Consider the following 18506-nt stretch of genomic DNA (forward strand, 5'->3'; position numbering starts at 1 on the left):
TAATTACTTGATTTATTAACATCAGTAATGAACATTTCCTACAGGAATACAATTCAGTTCACTCCTACTCAGATTGAAGCCATTCGAGCCGGGATGCAGCCAGGACTCACCATGGTAAGTATTTTGTATTTCACGTTTTACTGTATATACTGTGTTTCTCAAGGTTCAAGATTCAACAGAAGCCACAAAATAAATTTGGCAAGATATAAATGATCCACGTGACATACAAATTGAAACAAATGAACTCCAGATAGACAAATGGTTATCACTGATATCTGGATTTCAGTGAGCACATGTTAAGTAATCCTGTACCTGTCTATTAAATTGATAGTAGTACAAAATTACTTCACTTACTTTCTGTTCCTAGCAACCAAAAACGTGAACGTTAGAAACATAGTGGAATTAAGGAGATGAGCTATGTTTAAACGCATTTCTCAAAAGTCATTGGGTGTGATGGTGTCTGGGCAAAACCTCTAGTCAGTCCAATGAGTGCTGATACCGCAGATACTTACTGTTCCAGCTCGCTGTTATGAAGCCAAAGATTTGCAACCATTAATCTCAGTGATGCACACCAAGGGAATTCCCACTCCAGTGAATATACTGCTGTTTGGTGTCCCTATCTTCATCACTCATGTAGACTGAACCCCCTCTGTAATTTTGGCATTGCCAACAAAATAATCAAAGGCACATGAAATTACATACACACAGTCTATATGCACATCCACAGCTATGTCATTCCAGCCTGCTATTATTTCAAGAGTAGTGTAACACACTGTTTTGACAATGGTGCTGTTCTGATGTGTTGATTGGAAGCTGGCAGAGGGGTCTGAGTTATTTATTGTGCAGCTAGCCGGGGTATATTTGGCAAGTAGGCTATCAGCACAGTCGTAAAACCCTGCATGCTCCTTTCCTCTCCTCTCCTCTCCTCTCCTCTCCTCTCCCCACCCCATCCCATCTAACCTTCCCTCTTGGCATTTGTCACAGTCATTAGCAGCCATAACAAATGCTACCTCCCAGTCTGCCTGGCTAGTCTTTCATGTAGGGAAACCAAGGAGCTGATTATATACTTATTTATGCAGAAAAATCTAATTGTGCTTTCTATTTTAGCAGAAATTACCTCACCTGAGATGCCCGTACTGAGACCAACCTGTTCATGAATATTTATTTAGTAAATTAGATGTACTATTCCCACCAGTTAAGTAAATATGAAGCTTATTAGCATGGCAACTTGTATACAGAGATGAAGTGCTACTAGCATTCAGATGACAAGTACAAAAGGGAGGCTTGAAAGATACTTATACCTCCTGTAGCTTTTCTCTGTTTTAAGTAGCTCTGTGTCTTTGCCCATCTGTGCAGTCACTGGGTCTTGGCATGCCAGGCAAACACCACAGCCTTGTTGCATTGGTTATATCTGAGCACAGCTAACAAGGCCTGTTCTGACATGCCCATGGCCTAGCTGTCAAAACTGCCAGGATGTCTCCAAGGCAAGCGACTTTGTGCTGTGACCCAACTTCTCAATGTGCTTCTCTCTGTTAAACCTTTTCTCTTCCTGCTCTGTCTCTAGGTTGTTGGACCACCAGGTACAGGAAAGACAGATGTTGCTGTTCAGATCATCTCAAACCTCTATCACAACTTTCCTGAGCAGAGGACCCTCATAGTCACACACTCTAACCAGGTTAACCCACCACAAACGCAGCACACCTACACACAAACCAGCTAAACACATTTCTGATCTCTGTTTTTGAGCAGGGTGTTGGGGAAACTTTACAGTGAGGTTGTCTGGAGAATTTAGAGTTGGTACTCAGAACTGCCCATTAATCAGAGGATAGTCTTATTCAAACCATGGAAGAAAAATTAAAATCTAAGCTCCCTTGTGCTCGGTCTTGCCCCTGTAGTATTTAATCATAAAGTAATCTGCTGTTGTTTTACATCAGTGGATGCTTGCCAAAAGGAATCTTGGCCATAAGAAGCATTGTTGAATACAATGATGAAAAACCTTATTATAAAGCAACAGTTCTCCCTTCCTTTTAAGTTTCTTATAAAGGATGCTTTTATGCTCTCCCAAGAAACTTTTGCTTTCCCCAAAGAAACTTTTGCTTTTACCTAAAAGTTTCTTTTATTTAGGTCAATGTACTTCAGGGTCAGTTTGGCACCACAACCACAACAATGGAGTGCACACATCTGTAGGGGTGGTTCACAGAATTTTATTTTGAAATGTACCTCAAATATAAAGGCACTTAATCAGTGCTTGGCAGTAGGCATAGAATTCACATAAGTGAGAAACGACCTAAGAGAATACTTAGCACAAGCAAAAGCATTTTCTGACCTGACATCCCTGATTGAATTTATTAGCAACCAAATCCAGGTCGAGTTGGTGATATCCTACAAAACGCACACAGCACGTTTTCATGCTCATCCCGACTAACAGCCACACAGAGAGGGCCGGTAAAGAGACAGACAAGACCTGACGGCCAGTAACTTTATATACTTTTTAATGGTCCACTGGCCCACCGATGTTACAGCCTACAGGGATTAACAAGATGGGTTAACAAGATGGCCAGTACACCACTGCATGCCCTTCCAAGCATGTGAAAATATGGTGTATGCATTACAGTAAGGTGTGCACGAAAAATGTTCCATTTTAATGTGGGATGATTGACCGAAATTAAATAGTATTGTGAGAGAACTCCCGGTTCACCAAAGTTTTTATCGTTTTTTTTTTTTTCTAACTTATCTATTTTTTTTCTCCCCCACGTACACTTAGGGACTCCATAATTCACATCATGATGAATACGTCAAATATATTACACATTGCAGTCCACAGCACAGTTTGAAGAATTTGGACAAATACATTGACTTTGAAAAAGAGACAGGACGTTAAAACAAGTACTCTTGATAGATGACAAAATACACACGCATGTCAAAGAAAGGATTTTCCGCATCTGATCATGTTTTCTTGTTGCATGGTTCATTTTTCACCAGGCCCTGAACCAACTGTTTGAAAAGATCATGGCTCTAGACATTGACGAGCGCCACCTCCTGCGTCTGGGCCATGGAGAAGAGGAGCTGGAGACGGAGAAGGACTTCAGCAGGTGAGGACAGTAAGGAGCAGGTGTCAAGAGAACACACAGGCACTGATTGATGGACCTAAACAAACTGGCATACTTGATGTGAAAATTGAGACACCTTGATTTCACACATGTATGTGTGAAAGGGCATTCAGCCCAAGCAACCCTTGCAAAGCGAACAATGCATGTACACACACAGGTTTACATGCTATACGCTGTACAAAGCCCAGCTGCCCACATACGAATGAAGAGCCAACACAGTGACAGTGCTACTTGATAGTCCCATATGCCAGGCCATGGACCTGGTGTATCTTCATTAAGCATCTTTGGCCTCTCAGGCCTTTCCAGCAGTGAAAAGGATCTCTCCCTACAGCCTTGAACTTGGAGGCAATTCCTGTGTGATGAACCGACCTCGTACCCATTCATAGTGGCCACTTTGGTAGTAATTTCCAAGAAGAGTAGGATGGCAACAAGCCATAATGAGAGGGATGGGTAGATTTACAGCAGGCATAGAATGAATTAAAGCAACATGTTTTTCAGGAGTTGCTGAAAGTCACACATTTACATTTTAAAGTTTTCCTAAACAATTTAGGAATTACATCCTGTATGTTTTCATGAAAGAAGCTATTTTAATCCAAATACCACTCTCCTACAGTATATGTCTTGATCATTTAAGTCTGCTGTTGCAGTTTGGGCTGACCAAAAAAAAAAAAACATGCACTAAAAATACTGGCAGAAACATAATTCACAATATTTCACGTTATTTAATTCATTTAGCTCAGGTCAGGTAGGAGCCCTCTTAAATCTGTAGTGGGTGATTTGATAAATAAATAATTGTAAAAAACAAAACAATTTGTAGCTTTAACAGTTGTCATTTAAGAGTGGTCTTTGTCCACACCCTGATGGACACATGAAACACAATGCTGCCATTCTTCATATAGCACTGGTGGCAAGGCACAGAGCAAATGTAACCACTAGAGTCCTGTTAAGGAAGCCCCAGTAGTTCCCTGCTCTCTCACCCACACTTCTGTGTAAACTCCAGTGTTTGAGTCACTATCCCTTGAGGCATTACACACACACACACACACACAGTCCTTACTACCGAGACATAGTGAGATGGGAAAAGAGAAGTTGAGGGGGACAGCACACTTAAAGCACTCATGACAGACTTAAGATGGAGAGTTTATTTTAAGATATCCAAAACATTTACAGTTCTACTTGACTGCTACTATATTTAACACCATTATAAGATGAATCAGCCAGAACCACCTTCTTTTGTTTTGTTTTGTTTTTTTTTTGTTTTTTTTACTAACAAAGCTCTTTAGCCAGCTCCTGCAAATGAAAAGCTCAGTGTTGGTGCATATTAATCAAGTTTTCATGCTGCTACTATTTAAAGTATCCTTGTAACCTGCATTGTTAATTACCACCTTATCCATCTGTGGCACTGAGCAAATTGCACCCTATAGCCCTTAGCAGCACTTTCAGAGGAGGAAGGGAGGGGTGAGCTCTGTGTATAACTACTGCTCAGTGCGAGTGTATGACTGTTGTTTGAATAGCAATGTATGGGAACTGAAGTGTGCACATGGAAGCAGTCTGTTACATTCTTAAATTATGCAGCAACATAGACATAAAAGAAAGAGCTTTAGCTAGCAACATTTAATATGTTCCAGTCTGCCTGGTTGCCTCATAATAACATGCAGACTCCACACTCCTTCCACCCCACTGACACCAGCGAGAGGAGAGAGCCAGAGAGTTTTAATTAACACTGTATACGAGATGACAAAATGGAAGGCAGTGCTCCTCCGGATGCCTAACAAAGGGAAAGCTAGAGCACCATCAATTACCTATGCCTCCCTGCATTTCATGATGAATTTTGTGCCGTTTTAATGAGATTTTTAGAGTGCAGTTGGTCGGGGTATAAGGGAGATCTTTCCAAATTGCACGCAGATAGTCTATAGTTGTACACTAGGTTTCAGGTTGAATATAATCTTTGTCAAGAAAATGTCATAATGCCATTTTTGCTCTTGGTGGGAATTAAATTGCCACTCAGACTCGAGCACAGCTGATGCTGTTGTTTGTGAGTTTTATAATTATTGGATTTTACAAAAATAATATTCCTGCTGGTAAATGCTGTGCCTACAGCTTTGTGTGTATTCTGGGTTCTCTGTCTCAGTAGCTGAAAGCTTTACAGGTCCATCATCCTGGGAAGCAATGTCACTCTACATTTTTATTAAATTTTATTCAGGCCAAACAGGCAGATCACTGTGATTTTCTTTGAGTCATCTGCTGACTAGGGATCTTTAGAGAGGATCTAAAAATAGAGTTCACCTCCAATATCACCCTGTGACCCCTCCCACTTCCTGTCTTCCTGTGCGTGCTGCTGGTCTCATTGCCACCTGATAATTGCTTTTAAACAGTATCGTTTTCCTGGACAACAGGATGCATGATAGAACTTAACAAAACCTTGTACACTGTCAAGGACAGCATTGCCCTCTTTAAACCTCTGTACTCCATTGGGTCATATTTACAATACATTTTACATATTTCACTTTAGTATATACTGCATGTCCTTGGACAACCAGGCGTTTTTTTCACCTGCTTACTCTCGCTACAATAGCGGTGATTACAACCATGCAATCATAACCACGATCCCACACAACAACCATCTAAATAAGAAGGACCTCTGTTCTATTACTACGTTCATGGAGATTTAACAACATGGTGCCACGGTGGGGAATGAGTCAGATCAGATGCTGAATCCACAATTAGAAGCGTTCGCTGCATATAACAAAACGGTGAGATATTGAAATAACAGCAGGGAGGTCAGTGAATCTGGGTCAAGACACCAGTTATTTCACTGTGAAGTTGATAATGGAGCAGAGGAACAGACAGGAGTCAATCTGATCACTCAGTGCATCAGAAGATTGATAATGCACTTGAGCAACAGCTTGAGCAGAGTCTGACTGTCTGTCTGAATTAGTGATATCATAATCTATATATGTATCTGTGTTAACTTGTATCAAAGAAATCAACGTATCAATAACAATTTTAGTTAATGTTTAGATATTTGCATAAAAGGAATTGTTCATGTCTCCTTAGTCATTACGCATTCATTTCTAGAAACAATTCAAGTCAATTGAACCTTAAATATCAAGCTACTTCCATCATTGCTTTATTCTTAACCTGTAATTCTTGACATTATTTCAACTGTCAATTTATCCTGGCAGAAAAAGGTAAACTAAGTATACTGTGCTGTCGGTCTCCAGATATGGCAGGGTGAACTATGTGCTAGCTAGAAGATTGGAGCTCCTCAGAGAGGTGGGGAGGTTGCAGGAGAGCTTGGATGTGCCGGGAGATGTTTCTTACACCTGTGAGACTGCTGGACACTTCTACCTCTACCAGGTAAGACTATAATTTAGGTGTGTATATGTTAATGCAATGTGCAGAGAAAAGGGCCACAAAATTAAGCTGTCCAGCCAAGCAATGTTGCATTAGCTATATTTCCGATTTTGCCCTTTGCATTGGTTCATATTGTGCATAATGTTTCATCTAGCAAAAAGTGAGTCTAATGTCCAAATAAAATTAATTGCATACATGTTTGGCAAAACAAACTGTTCAAAAGTCTGTGTTTTTGCATTTGGCCACCTCTCAGTCCTACAATTAAGCCTCTAAACATCAATGAAATTTGTGTTTGGATATTAATATTGATTTACAGAGAGGCAAAGAGAGTGAGTTCTAGGACATATTTTGCAGAATTAATTAGAATGGATTTCTGTATTATCTACCCTGTTCCGCAGACATTCATGCCAATCAAATCCAGACAGTATTAAAGTTTCTATTCCCCAGACTCTCTGCTCTTTTTGCCTAGACCGCAAATACCTAGAAACTAGTGGCAACCCTTGCTGTTTCTTCCTGTTACCTAATTATCAATGTCCTCAGGCTGCAGGAGAAATGCCACTGCAGAAAATTACTTACTTCCATTCCCATGGTTCATTAGAAGGGTTCTAAAATAGACATTATAGACGTTTGCAACATAACGAAGTGCGGGATGTAGCTGTCGTCCTCAGTGTTAATGGGGAGCTCAAGTTAATATCATTTTCTTTTTCTGAAAAAAGTAACTGTCACCTAAGTATCACATCACCTCACAACTGTAATGTGAGACACATAAAAACAGTGTGAAGATGCCAGTGACAGTTTTTTGTGGTGGTCATAGCTCAAAGTATATCCTATAGTAGATAGTTGTGTGGTGACTCAAAGCCTTAGTAAATATTTGTTTACCTTAGCTGTTACCCGAGATCCTGTGTCAGAGTTCATGTCTGATGATGTTTGTGCTGCCATTTTTGCACCTTGCCAGAAGTTTCTCAGTTGTCTGCCTCACGCACGCCACTCTTATTAATTTGATGGTGCATGGAGATTTGATTTTCCACCCACTCTTCATTTCAGCTGAGTTCTTCTGTTCATTTTAGCTCTGAAAACTTGCTAACAGTGTAGTTCTTTGACACTTGAAGATGAAAATGTCAAGAAGTTGTTAGCGTGGTGAATCTGTGACTTTGAACAAGCTACTCTGTCGGTGATCAATGATAACAATGCAGATGCAGACACTTAAAGTTTCGATGGTGGTCCTAATAATGCATACAAATAGATACTTGGCACACAATTAAGCTGAGCCCTCTAGCAGACGCGTTAATGTTATCCTTTAAGTTGTTTTTCACAGGGGTATTAATAGAACTAGGCTATCCTGCTGTTTGGTTGAAGCTGGTTTATTAGGTGCTCAGCAGGGGCACCTGTATCTGAGTGAGGCTATCTGTTCTCATTGTTTGTAATGTGTTTTTGCTATGGTCAAATAAATAGAGAGAAAATATAGCATGCACCATGTTGCCAGTCCTTTTGGTGTAAACAATTATGAGATTTCTGTCAATATAATTTCAATACCGCCAGTCATGCATACCAGTTCAGTTCAGAAGGCCTGTCTGTATTTGTAACACAGAGAACCCACATTTGTCCAAGCCACAGGTATGTGTGGGGTTTTCAAATATACATTAAACAGACTCTCACTCCTTGGGCTCAGCCTCTGATTGTTCAGAGGGTACTGAATGTCTGCTCTATCTCTCCACTACAGGTGATATCTCGCTGGGAAGAGTACATGAGTAAAGTCCGGCCTAAACAGGGCAAGAAAGTTGAGGTGCAAAGTGTGGCTGCACACTTTCCCTTCCACAAGTACTTCTCCAACGCCCCCCAGCCCGTGTTCAAGGGCCGATCATATGAAGAGGACATGGACATTGCAGAGGGCTGCTACCGCCACATCAAGAAAATATTCACCCAGCTGGAGGTAAGACTGACACACACACACACACAGGGTGTACTTGTTCCCTCACTGCTGAACAGCACTCAGTGGGATGTAAGCAAGTTACTTGAGTGGAATAAGGCAAGGCAATTTTATTTATAGAGCATGTCATTACAGTTTAATTCAGTGTGCTTTACATTGAAATGCATACAGCAACAAATAACCTGTCCAGAAACACGCATCACATGCATCATCTCCAACTTGTCTGAGGTAAACATAATTAGCTTTCCTTTTTTTTTCCTCAAACACACACACAGGTTATGTCAGCTGTATTTAATGGTACTCAACAAGTAACTGTGCCTTCCTGGCCACCACAGTGGCAGGTTTTAGATTAGTCAGACGCTGTCATGTCTGTGTTGATGTGTCTGCGTATGAGCAGCTCTTTTGCATCTCTGTGACTTTTAGTCATCACCTGTCTCTTTGCTTCAATTGATGGAGTGAATCATTACATAAAATACTTAACAGTGCTCGTACTGTTTACTTGTAGACATGTTTGCTGACCCCTTTGAAAAGATAAGTGGTGCAAGAAAGTGATGAAGGCTATTACTACTTATCTTTTTTACTCTCTATGACACTCTCTCACACTCACAAACACACAGCTGAATGTGATATCATTCTTCCACCCATAGAGTGTTTCTATAGGGATAACAATAACATTTCAGATTTATGGGAACACCAAGAAGGTCTACGAAAAGCAATAAAGAAGTTATTGGCTTGAGGTAATATCCCAACACATGTGGTGACCTTGATTTATCTGGCTGGCCTCTGTATCACTGCATCAGAGCACCTCTCCCTCCTCCCTCAGCCTCACCCATGCTGCAGTGAAATCTGTACACCCATTAAGAGGTATTGCTGTCTGTGGTGCAGGGTAGACAAAGCAATGTTATGCTGAATTTGCTTATCAGTCCGCCTTTTCAAATGTAAAAGCAGTTTTGAATGAGCTGTCATAGGAATTTATTAAGAATTTATTGCTAGACAGACAGATGGACACAATGTGCCTCCTGGGTTCCGTCTGTATAAACACCTCCCGTTTCCTCCTCTGCATTCCCACCACATCTTCACCGCTGTTCACTTTTTTCCCCTGTCTTCCCTCTCTTCTCAGTGTCCGTGTATCCTTACCATCTTGATTTCACCCATCAACCTCTCCGGAGCCATGGGGGTTAAAAATAGATCTCATCAATATTGCATGTTTTGATTGGTTTAATATTAATACTAAAATAGTAACCCATCAAATATTTATACCCCAGTGTGCTGTCCGAATCTACTTCTCCCGTCCTCCCTCTCTCTCTCCCTTCCCTACCCCTACACGACTAGTGTGGCGACCTGAAAATAGCACGCCAGTTTACCCAGATTCCCCATTTGCGTTTGCCCCCCCACAGCGTGGTTTTCATACTGCCATGATATCGGCACTCTGAAGTGAACTCATTTGTATTTTGTGTAAAAACTGATCCTAGATTTTTCATTCCAGTTCAGTATGAACTATGTAAGAAAATCTGGGCAAAAGTGTTCTTCAAGTAGCAGATATTAACCAGAAAACTACACCCAGTGTGCTCTCTGCAGAGCAGCCCTGTGGCTGGCTGGCCTTTGTATCACTGCATAATGGGAAAAGAGGAGAACGTGTCTACCAGTGACAATCAGAGGGATTATGTTAATGATGTTTAATTAAAGGTGTGTAGGTTGCCAATCACTTTATCATCTTTTATGACTGTCTTGTAGTTGAGAGTTATGGGACGTCTCCAGGGAATCAAAAGGAGAGGAAGTTTGATCTATTAGAGAGCTTAGGTTGAGCTACTGAGTTTTTCAAACATGTCTTTTTGAAATGAGGGTAGACACAAAGATGTATTGGTTATGTATCCAATTATTGAACTGTGCCTTTTTTCTTTTGGAGGTATTATTATTTCATCCAAGATAATCATCCTATCCATCACCTTTGACAGTAATCATCCATCATTTTGTCATTTTGTCTTCTCTCTTGTCTACCCTGAAAGGAGTTTAGGGCCTTTGAGCTGCTGAGGAGTGGACTGGACCGCTCCAAGTATCTGCTGGTGAAAGAAGCCAAAATTATTGCCATGACCTGTACACATGCTGCACTCAAACGTCATGACCTGGTGGAGCTGGGATTTAAGGTAGACTCTTCTCAGCTGACATAAAGACAACAACCTAGTAAAGTGTTTGTATAATGCAGTTATTTTAAGTATTGGGTTTAAATCGCTGATTCTCTTTATTAGTATGACAACATCCTGATGGAAGAGGCTGCTCAGATTTTGGAGATTGAGACCTTCATCCCCCTCCTGTTACAGGTAACCCTGTCTTCACTGAGTCTTAAAACCTTATAACCATATTATCTTGTTGAAGTCTTATTGTGAAACTGACCTAAGCACTGTTATAAGTATCACGCCTAGTTTAATCCTTAACTCAGGACTCGGCCTTCTAATACCTAACTTTATCTGTTAAGGTCTGAGTGATGGGCTCCATACACACTAATGGTGCTTGTCTTTGGTAGTTGTGCCTAATTGTCCGAGATAGTGCTAATGTCTGTTTACAGATGAGATCATTAAGCACATCAGCCCATCCAACAACCACACCAGAGCTCTTCTCTTTATCTCTTTTCTCTAGTGAGTTATTGTCAGAGGCTTCTACCAGGTATTCATCACAGAGAAACAGTTTATTCCTCCTCCTCCCCTTCCCTTTCATTATCTAGCCATTCAACCCATATCTCTGATTTCAGTGATAAAATCAACTCTTGACTTGAAAAGATTGTTATATCAGATTTGACAGAGGTCAAGCTTCAAATAAACCATATCTAATTATCAAAATCTGGCAGCATGACGTAGACATGAGTAAAAATACTATACAGGCCCCTCAAGCGCCACTGCCCTCCTGCACTTAAATGTAATTTTCTGCTGAAGATCTGATTTCACATACACAATATAGTATTGTCTCGTTAGAGAAAACTAAATTGAATAAAGTTGGACAATATGGAGTAGTTGTAGTGCTGTGTGATTACAATTTGATTTCAATTCTCGCAGCCACCTGTGCAGCTCCAAGGAAAACCCAATTAATGGTTTCACCTATTCGGCACAAAATGGAAAAGATAATATTTTACAGAGTCTAGGACGGATCCCTGTATTTGAAGTTTTGAAATTCAAGTGTTCTCTGTAACAAGTGTTCTTACCACTAATTTTTTTCTCTCCCTCTGCAGAACCCAGAGGACGGCTACAGCAGACTGAAGCGTTGGATCATGATTGGAGACCACCACCAGTTGCCCCCTGTTATCAAGAACATGGCCTTCCAGAAGTACTCCAACATGGAGCAGTCTCTCTTCACCCGATTTGTGCGCCTGGGAGTGCCCACTATAGATCTGGATGCACAGGGCCGCGCACGTGCAAGGTGGGTGACCCTGGTGGAACAAAAAGCTACAGTCAGTGCAGTGTCTTAGTGATTGGTACTGTCTCCTCACAGAGAGGACATAACATCAGTGAGACTTAACGTGTTCCTTCATACTCTTGTCCCAAAGCCTGTGTAACCTCTACAACTGGCGCTACAAACACCTGGGGAACTTGCCTCATGTCCAGCAACTGCCTGAATTCCAGGTGCCCAACCCTGGCCTGACCTTTGACTTCCAGCTAATCAACGTGGAGGACTTCAATGGAGTAGGAGAATCTGAGCCCAACCCTTACTTCTACCAGGTCAGTAGTTCACACTACAGTACACAAATACAAACACAGCACAGCAGGTATTTGTACCGAGTACATACAAAACTTACTGCCTGTGTGTCTGTCTGCCAGTTATATTACACATTTAATCATTCCACTTCTAGATTTACAACAACCCAAATAAGGCTTTTTCACCTGTGAATGCCTTCAGCATGAACACACACAGACTCGTGCATTACTTAAATTTAACAGTGAAGATATGATACCAGTATTCTGTTTACCTGTAGCACAGATGCATAGACAATGTTGTAACAGCAGAAATAGTTCATATCACATCATGTGTGGCAGCACAATTTATACACTCTTTTACACAAATACACAGTCATACACTCTTAGTTCCACCAGAGCAGAGAACCATATTCCTCCCTAGCCTCCATTTCCTCTGAATTGGTTCTTGTACAGCAGTTCATTCATTTTTAAATTTTAATGGTTTAGCTACCAGTCCATATGATAAATTCATAACCCTGCTTAGTTTACAGCTAGCACCGCCTGCCCAGCACAGACCAGTGGGTTTTGTCCTCCACACCAGGAGCAAGATTGTGTTTCATCATGACATTGCTGAGACACTCAAGACTGAGTGGGTGGGGTTGATGGGGGTGTGTGTGAAAAGATGTTTACTTTGGCACTTCACCAGCACAGGAACCCAAATGGTCCTGTCAAGTATAACAGTAAGATAGCAATATTTTAAGTACTGAAATGTAACATGAAACCATTTAGTTTAACTGGATTAATAAGTGTTGCTGAGAAATCTTCCTTTGTAATTAAGGAAGGAAGCTATAATCAAAAGAGTTGTTGGAGGTATAAGATGAATTTTACAACAGAAAGCCAGCCAGCCAGCCAGTTGTTAGAAAGCCAGCAGCACTTAATTTCAGGTAAAAGTTAATTAGTCTTATAATTACAATAGGCACAAATGAACAAATACATCAGTCCAGATTTCTTTATAAATTGCGTGACTGATAAACATATCTCAGTGCCTCATTAGCGTTACTGCAGCATCGAACACTGTGCATTCTCATGCCCCTGAAGCTTCTTATTGTTCGTAAATCCAGACCATGTGCACTTCTCGAGGCACCAGGTCACATGAACCTCAACTCCATTTGCCTGTTGCCATTTTCAGGCTTCTCAAGGGAATTACCAGTATCACTCACCATGCCTGATGCACGCACACACACACCCGTACACACACAGACGCATGCACTTTCCTTGGAACCAGAATGGATAAATTGGACACTAGAGAAGCAATTTTACCCAGTGCATGCTGAATGCCTGTCACAGCTGAACAAACACTGCCACAACCCAGCTTTGCACTTATACAGGATCTGTACATCATACGCACAAACACGTGCATGCACTCCGACACTCCACAGTCCAAAGGTCTGTTCCTGCTTCTCCGCCTCATTTGTTAAAACACTTTCCATATTGAGTCTCGGCCCATTGATAGTACTTCCCAAGTTGTCAGATGGCTCATAAAGAGTAAGATGCTTATCTAAATAATAATAATAATAATACATTTTATTTATAATGCACTTTATATTTGACGGTACAGATCTCAAAGTGCTACAATTAAAAACCTAACAACGTATGACAGTTAAAAAAGCAACAGAGTTTAAAGACCCAGACTTAACAGCAGATAAAACAACATAAAAGCAGATAAAAACAACATAAAAGCAGGGTGCTGTTCCCAAGAAGGTAGGTTTGATTTAGGGGTAAGCCATCTTAAAAAGATGGTTTTTGAGATGTCTTTTAAAAGAGTCCACCGTCTGAGGCACCCTCAGGTGGTCTGGGAGGGCATTCCACAGGCATGGAGCGGCAGATTGGAAGGCCCGGTCACCCATTGTGCGCAATTTTGTCCTGGCGGGGCAGAGGCGGTAGTTGCTTGCAGACCGGAGGTTTCTGGAGGAGGTTTGGAGGGTTAGGAGTTCCTTAAGGTAGACTGGTGTGTTGCCATGAATGCAGTTATGGGTGAGGAGGGATATTTTGTATTCAGACCTGAGGTGGATGGGAAGCAAGTGAAGTGAGTGGAGGATGGGTGTGATGTGGTCGTATTTCCGCCTCCTCGTCAGGATCCTGGCAGTGCTGTTTTGGATGTATTGGAGCTTTTGAAGGCTCTTGTCAGGGATCCCGACGAGGAGTGCGTTGCAATAATCCAGCCTGGAGGAGACAAAGGCTCAACAAAGGTTTCTCAGCATCTGGGAGGGTGAGTGATGGGCGGAGTTTTGCAATGTTTTTGAGGTGGAAGAAGGATTTCTGGCACAGGTGTTTAATATGGGAATCAAAAGTCAGTTGGGGATCAAATTTAATACCTAGATTGATGACTGATGGGGAGAGTGGGATGTTGTGGCCAGAGAAGGCTATAGAGGTGATATTTGATGACCCGATTTGATGTGGGGTGCCGACTAGGATGACTTCAGTTTTGGAGCTGTTTATTTGCAAGAAATTGAGATTCATCCACGCCTGAATCTCCTCCAGGCAGGTGGTGAGTGTGGGTGAAGACATGGCTGCAGAGGAGTTGGGATTTGTTTTGAAATAAAGTTGTGTGTCGTCGGCGTAGCAGTGGAATGAGATGCCGTGTTTGCTGATGATGTGACCGAGGGGGAGCATGTAAATGGTAAATGGTGGGGCCGAGGACTGATCCTTGAGGAACTCCACAGGTGACAGGATGTATCTGAGATTTAGCACCAGCCAGAGCAACATATTCTGCTCTTCCTGAGAGGTAAGACCGGAACCAGTTTAAGGCAGAGTCAGAGAGTCCAATGGTGTGCTGTAGGCAGTGTAAAAGGATGTTATGGTCAACCGTATCAATTGCAGCGGTAAGGTCGAGGAGGATGAGGAGCGATGGGGAGGCGTCATCTGCTGCCCTAAGTAGATCATTTGTGACTCTAACTAGGGTTGTTTCAGTGCTGTGGGATTGAAATTTTTCATATAGATCATTTGATTTGAGATGGCCGTGTAGCTGAGTGTCAACGACTTTTTCCAAAACCTTGGAAAGAAATAGTAGGTTTGAAATTGGCCTGTAGTTGGCGAGGACTTCAGGGTCGAGGGTTGGTTTTTTGAGCTGGGGTCTGATGACAGCTGTCTTTAGTGGAGGTGGAACAGAGCCGGCCTGGAGAGAGTGGTTAATGATTTTAATGATTAGGGGACTTATGGCGTATATATTTGATTTTATCAGAGTTGTGGGGAATGGGTCCAGGGCACATGTGGTGGGTTTCATCTTACAGATGAGTTTTTGGACCTCTTGCTGTGTGGTGCCAGTAAAGTGTGACATGGTCCGGGAGCCCACTGGCATAGGGTGGTCAGTGTCCAGCGGAGAGGGGGGGCTAGAGGGAGAGAGAGAGGCACGGGTTGTGTCCACTTTAGCAGTAAAGAAGGGGATCCACATCTTCTGTTGTTAGAAAATGGCTTCTCTCAGCCACCAGGCTTGTTAGTCAAGGCTTTTCTGCTTCAAAAGCTACATTTTAAATTACATAAGAGCCGAGAGCATTGCAGGCTTTACTCACAGGTAGTGTAGTTTTATGCCTTTTATTACCTCTTATGTGTTTGTATCTGCACCAGTGTGGGAGCCTTACCTTCTCTCTCATCTCTGTTTCTGTCACTGTGCCATCCCTCCATCCTCTCCAGTCCTCATATAGCCTTGGGCCATTGGCTCAAACTCCAGGGCCTCACCTTGTTGCTGTGGTTGTCGATTTTTCTGGTGTTTTAGGGCATTAGATCACATGCATGTTAAATATACATATGAGGTAGAAAGCTAGAAATGCCAGCTACATGTATACTTGGGTATTACTTTGTGTTAGAGTTGGAGCTAGAGTCTCTTGCATATGTTTATGGTTCTTGTAGACTTATATCAGTACTTTTTTTTTATCTATTCAGATGTACAACTGAAATTACAGGTTTTCAAAAATAATCTTTATCCTAAACATTTAATGAAGGGATCTTTACTTCCTTAATATGATTACTCTACTTCCTGGTGAAACATGAAGTTGGGACAGGACGTAACAGTAAGAATATGGCCAGAATTAATATGGCGAGGCCACCCAGCATTACTCATGTGACCCAAAATCACCCTATTTGAATTTTTTTCCCTTCTCATACCATGAATAACATTCACTGCTGAACTTAAAAATGAAATTTATTTCAGTATAAACATTGTGTGGTCATTAAGGTTATGGATTTGTGCCATTTGGAGACAGGTAATAAGGGAGGCAGAACAATGGCTGTCACTGTTTTTGATGTGCTGACTCCAGTGCAGCTGGATCAGGAACTGTTGATGAAACTGCATAAATTATTATCAGAGATGTGAGGCTACAGTCCAGGCTTAATTGAGACTGGATGAATAATGCATACTGTTGGCTCCTTTTATTTTCTTTTTTTGGTCACATTTGAAGGGCAGCGTGTAGCCTTGGAGCCAGGATGCACATGCTGAGGAATTTGTTGATTGCAAAGTGGGTGAATGCTGTAAGCAACACTGGCCTTTACATTTTGTCACATTTGGAGGACTTGTGACGTTGTCCTGGGGGCCCTGGAAATGTTAACCTGCTTAGGATAGTGCTGGTTTTTCTGTGTTAGTGTTTGAACATATATATATATATATATCTAGTATGTGTGTGTGTGTGTTTTCAAGCACTGAGGGTCCCTGTTGCAATCAACTTTGTATATAATCTGGAGCCAAATTCTTACTCCTGCTTCTCCTAGTTAATATGTAAATGTGGTGGGAGCAGTAGTAGCATATTGTGATAACATCAGACTGAGTAATGAAACTTTTGATGATGCAGTCAGTCATACTAAATATCAGCTCTTCCCCACTTAATAAATATAAAAGCCACAGTAGAAATATACCATTCACCCTTCTCACTTCTCTGTAAGGGAACCTAGATTGGGACATTTTGTCCCAGCTTGGCTAGTGTTGGTGTTGAGCGCTGACTGAGGCAATTAATTCCACCCCAAATCAGATGGCTACTCATGCGTGAATGAGCGGGCTTTTATCTGGCTGAAAAGTTAAACACTTGACAGGCGAGAAAGGGTTAGAGCAAGATGTTAAAGTACAAGAGAATGAAAACAGCAAGGTGTCAAAGACAGCAGACAGGTGTGCTGATAGGAAGGGAGACACGACAACAGGGTTTTTTGGATCAGCTTCCAAAAGATCTGTTTACTTGCACTTATTACTTGTATAAAACACTGTACAGTTAAAATGTAATCATGTTAATCTTACACGCTCATTTTCTCTCTCTTCCTGTGAAGAACCTGGCGGAGGCGGAGTACTCGGTGGCTTTGTACATGTACATGCGTCTGTTGGGTTACCCTTCTGACCGCATCAGCATTCTCACCACCTACAATGGACAAAAACACCTGATCAGAGATGTCATCAACCAGCGTTGTGCCGGCAATCCTTTCTTTGGTCAGCCTAATAAGGTAAGGCAGCACTTGACACTGATCACACTGAACATTGCACACAGGTGCATCAATGATATTAAGGTGTTTATAGTACTCACGTTTGTGCTTAACACATATTCTGGTTCCAGACCTCTCAGTCACCAACCACATATCCGGGTTGTTCAGCCATTCAAATGGAATGAAACAAAATAGCAATTCCATCTATATGATTGAGATAGTTAAAGTCTGCTCATGAAGTGCTGACATTTATGTATTTCATGTTGCATTGTAACACCTGATTCCACATGCATGAATTGTACACACTCCTAATATCAACTTAAGGGTAAACTGTTCTTCTCTCCTGTCATGAAGTTTAACAGACATGTTTTCACCTCATATATATATATATATATGTAGGTCCCAGGCTAGTTTAATGGGAACCTGCATAACATGTGGATGAACACAGTTTGCACCTTCAGCTGCAGTCAGTGAACCAACTTTCTGTCCTCGGTTGCACTGAGAAAGAAATTCACAGCTCTGAATTCTCACAAGGGTTTTGCTGTTTCTGCCTCCCATTACCGCAAACAAACAGTCTTCTCTCTCCCCCTGTACAATTTAAGTAGGTTTGTACATTTTAACTGCAAGATTTCCCAACTGTGTTGCAAGCAGTATCTCCTTGAATTTAGTGGAACTGCATGATTCTTGCAGGGTGGAAAATTAATGAGCAGCCCATGGAGCTTCTTGATTCATATTTCACCGTTGTAGGCAAAGCGAAAAGGTATTTCTCTTTTCACCCTGGCCCTCATTGTCCTGCTCCCTCAAATCATGAGACCATCAAGACTGCTGCAGGTCATAAGACCCAAATAGAACAGGACATTTTATGCCCTCTGTCCCCAACAGTTCACATACCAGCCAATTGCATACCTCTGTAAATCAAACTCTCTGAGGTATGTGTGTGTGCATGTCTGAGGATTTATATGCGCATACTTTGAGAGTGGGTGTAAACTCTGC

At 41.6% G+C, this 18506-nt stretch overlaps 1 protein-coding gene across 1 annotated transcript in view; it reads left to right on the forward strand.

Moving 5' to 3' along the window:
* aqr (aquarius intron-binding spliceosomal factor) overlaps positions 1-18506 on the forward strand; it is a 50574-nt gene that overhangs the window by 20267 nt on the left and 11801 nt on the right. Inside the window, exons 23-32 of the mRNA XM_070841962.1 lie at positions 45-114; positions 1565-1675; positions 2983-3092; positions 6335-6470; positions 8188-8397; positions 10401-10538; positions 10641-10712; positions 11615-11802; positions 11930-12101; positions 17364-17534. Coding sequence (XP_070698063.1) covers positions 45-114; positions 1565-1675; positions 2983-3092; positions 6335-6470; positions 8188-8397; positions 10401-10538; positions 10641-10712; positions 11615-11802; positions 11930-12101; positions 17364-17534 — 1378 coding nt within the window. The remainder of the gene's footprint in view (positions 1-44; positions 115-1564; positions 1676-2982; positions 3093-6334; positions 6471-8187; positions 8398-10400; positions 10539-10640; positions 10713-11614; positions 11803-11929; positions 12102-17363; positions 17535-18506) is intronic.

The sequence above is a fragment of the Pempheris klunzingeri genome, chromosome 13 (genome assembly GCF_042242105.1).
Source record: "Pempheris klunzingeri isolate RE-2024b chromosome 13, fPemKlu1.hap1, whole genome shotgun sequence".
Lineage (NCBI taxonomy): Eukaryota > Metazoa > Chordata > Actinopteri > Acropomatiformes > Pempheridae > Pempheris > Pempheris klunzingeri.